Raw genomic sequence first — 1,844 nt, 5'->3', positions numbered from 1 at the left:
TGAAAAGAGTGAAATTGTAAGGTATAAAGCATGTTTAGTTGCACAAGGATTCTCACAAAGACCTGGAATTGATTATGAAGAGACATTCTCCTGTGGTGGATGCAACTACATTTAGATTTTTGATAAGTTTGGCTATAAGAGAAGGGCTTGATTTACGCCTAATAGATGTAGTAACAGCTTATTTGTATGGCCCACTGAATACTAACATTTATATAAAACTCCCTCAAGGATCTAAACTTCTTGAAGCAGTGAGTTCAGGTTCTAGAGAACATTATTCGATCAAATTGCACAAATCCCTTTATGGATTGAAACAATCCGGACGCATGTGGTATAATCACCTAAGCGAGTATTTGTTGAAAGAAGGATACAAGAATGATCCAATTTGCCCATGCATTTTCATTAAGAAGTTTGGATCTGGATATGTAATTATTGCAGTATATGTTGATGATTTGAATATAATTGGAACTCCTGAAGAGATCTAAAAGACTGTTGAGTGCTTGAAGAAAGAATTTGAAATGAAAGACCTTGGAAGAACGAAATTTTGTTTGGGGTTACAAATTGAGCACCTAAAAGAAGGAATCCTTATGCATCAATCAACGTATATTAAAAAGGTGCTAAAGAGATTTTATGGATAAGGCACATCCAATAACTACCCCGATGGTTGTAAGATCACTTGATCTAAGTAAAGACCTTTTTCGTCCTCGGGAAGATAGTGAAGATTTTATTGGTCCTGAAGTGTCATACCTCAGTGCATTTAGGGCATTAATGTATCTTGCTAGCCATACCCGACCTGATATATCTTTTTCTGTAAATTTGCTAGCAAGATTTAGCTCATGCCCAACTTGGAGACATTGGACTGGAGTAAAACAGATATTTCGTTATCTCCAAGGCACAAAGAATATGGGTCTATTTTTCCCTAATAAATCCAAGACAGAGTTGATTGGTTTTGTAGATGCAGGATTTATGTCAGATCCTTATAATGGAAAATCACAAACTGGATATGTTTTTACATATGGAGGTACTGCAATCTCTTGGCGCTCAATGAAGGAAACAATTGCAGCAACCTCGTCTAATCATGCAGAAATCTTAGCAATCCATGAAGCAAATCGTGAATGTGTATGGCTAAGATCTATGATCCAGCATATAAGGAATAATTGTGGTTTATCATCTGGAAAGGAAGCTACAACTGTCTTGTTTGAAGACAACACAACATGCATTTATGAGCTCGATAGTGGATACATCAAAGGTGACAGAACAAAACACATTGCACCAAAATTCTTCTTCACTCATGACCTCCAGAAGATTAAAGAGATAAAAGTTAAGCAGATCAGTTCAAGTGAGAATTTAGCAGATTTATTCACTAAGGCGCTTCTTACATCAGTGTTTCAGAAGCTTGTTTACTACATTGGAATCTGTCACCTTCGAGATCTCAAGTGATGTAGCCATTAGGGGGAGTTAATACGCGCTGAACTCTTTTTCCCTTAACCTTGGTTTTATCCCATTGGGTTTTCCAGGTAAGGTTTTTAATGAGGCAGCATATCAAGCGTATAATTATGTACTCTTTTTCCTTCACTAAGTTTTTGTCCTACTAGGTTTTTCTTAGTAAGGTTTTAACGAGACATAATTAGATAATGAACATCCAAGAGGGAGTGTTATGAAATATTTATGTGGATGTCATTATCAACCCCATAAGTTATAAAACCCTTCCTATACCCCATAAGTTATGAGACTTTTCCTATACTCCATTAATATGGGAGATAAAAGGTCATGACCCTTTACATGCCCTATAATAATTAGGGAGTTACTTTTAACCCCTATTATATGGGGCTCATGTACTCATGAAA

At 36.2% G+C, this 1,844-nt stretch overlaps 1 protein-coding gene across 1 annotated transcript; it reads left to right on the top strand.

Annotated features, from left to right (window-relative positions):
* The first annotated feature begins 657 nt into the window (after window positions 1-657).
* Window positions 658-1,437, top strand: LOC121228870 (secreted RxLR effector protein 161-like). Its single transcript, XM_041111874.1, has one exon. It carries the CDS (start codon window positions 658-660, stop codon window positions 1,435-1,437), a length of 780 nt encoding a protein of 259 aa, XP_040967808.1.
* The last annotated feature ends 407 nt before the right edge of the window (window positions 1,438-1,844 follow it).

Source organism: Gossypium hirsutum, chromosome A05 (genome assembly GCF_007990345.1).
Source record: "Gossypium hirsutum isolate 1008001.06 chromosome A05, Gossypium_hirsutum_v2.1, whole genome shotgun sequence".
NCBI classification, from domain to species: domain Eukaryota; kingdom Viridiplantae; phylum Streptophyta; class Magnoliopsida; order Malvales; family Malvaceae; genus Gossypium; species Gossypium hirsutum.
The sequence above is the reverse complement of the archived record's forward strand: the minus strand, read 5'-3'. Positions and strand labels throughout refer to the sequence as shown.

Coding starts and splice junctions, on each gene's coding strand:
- LOC121228870 (XM_041111874.1), top strand. CDS start 658: ATGGTTGTAAGATCACTTGATCTAAGTAAAGACCTTTTTCGTCCTCGG.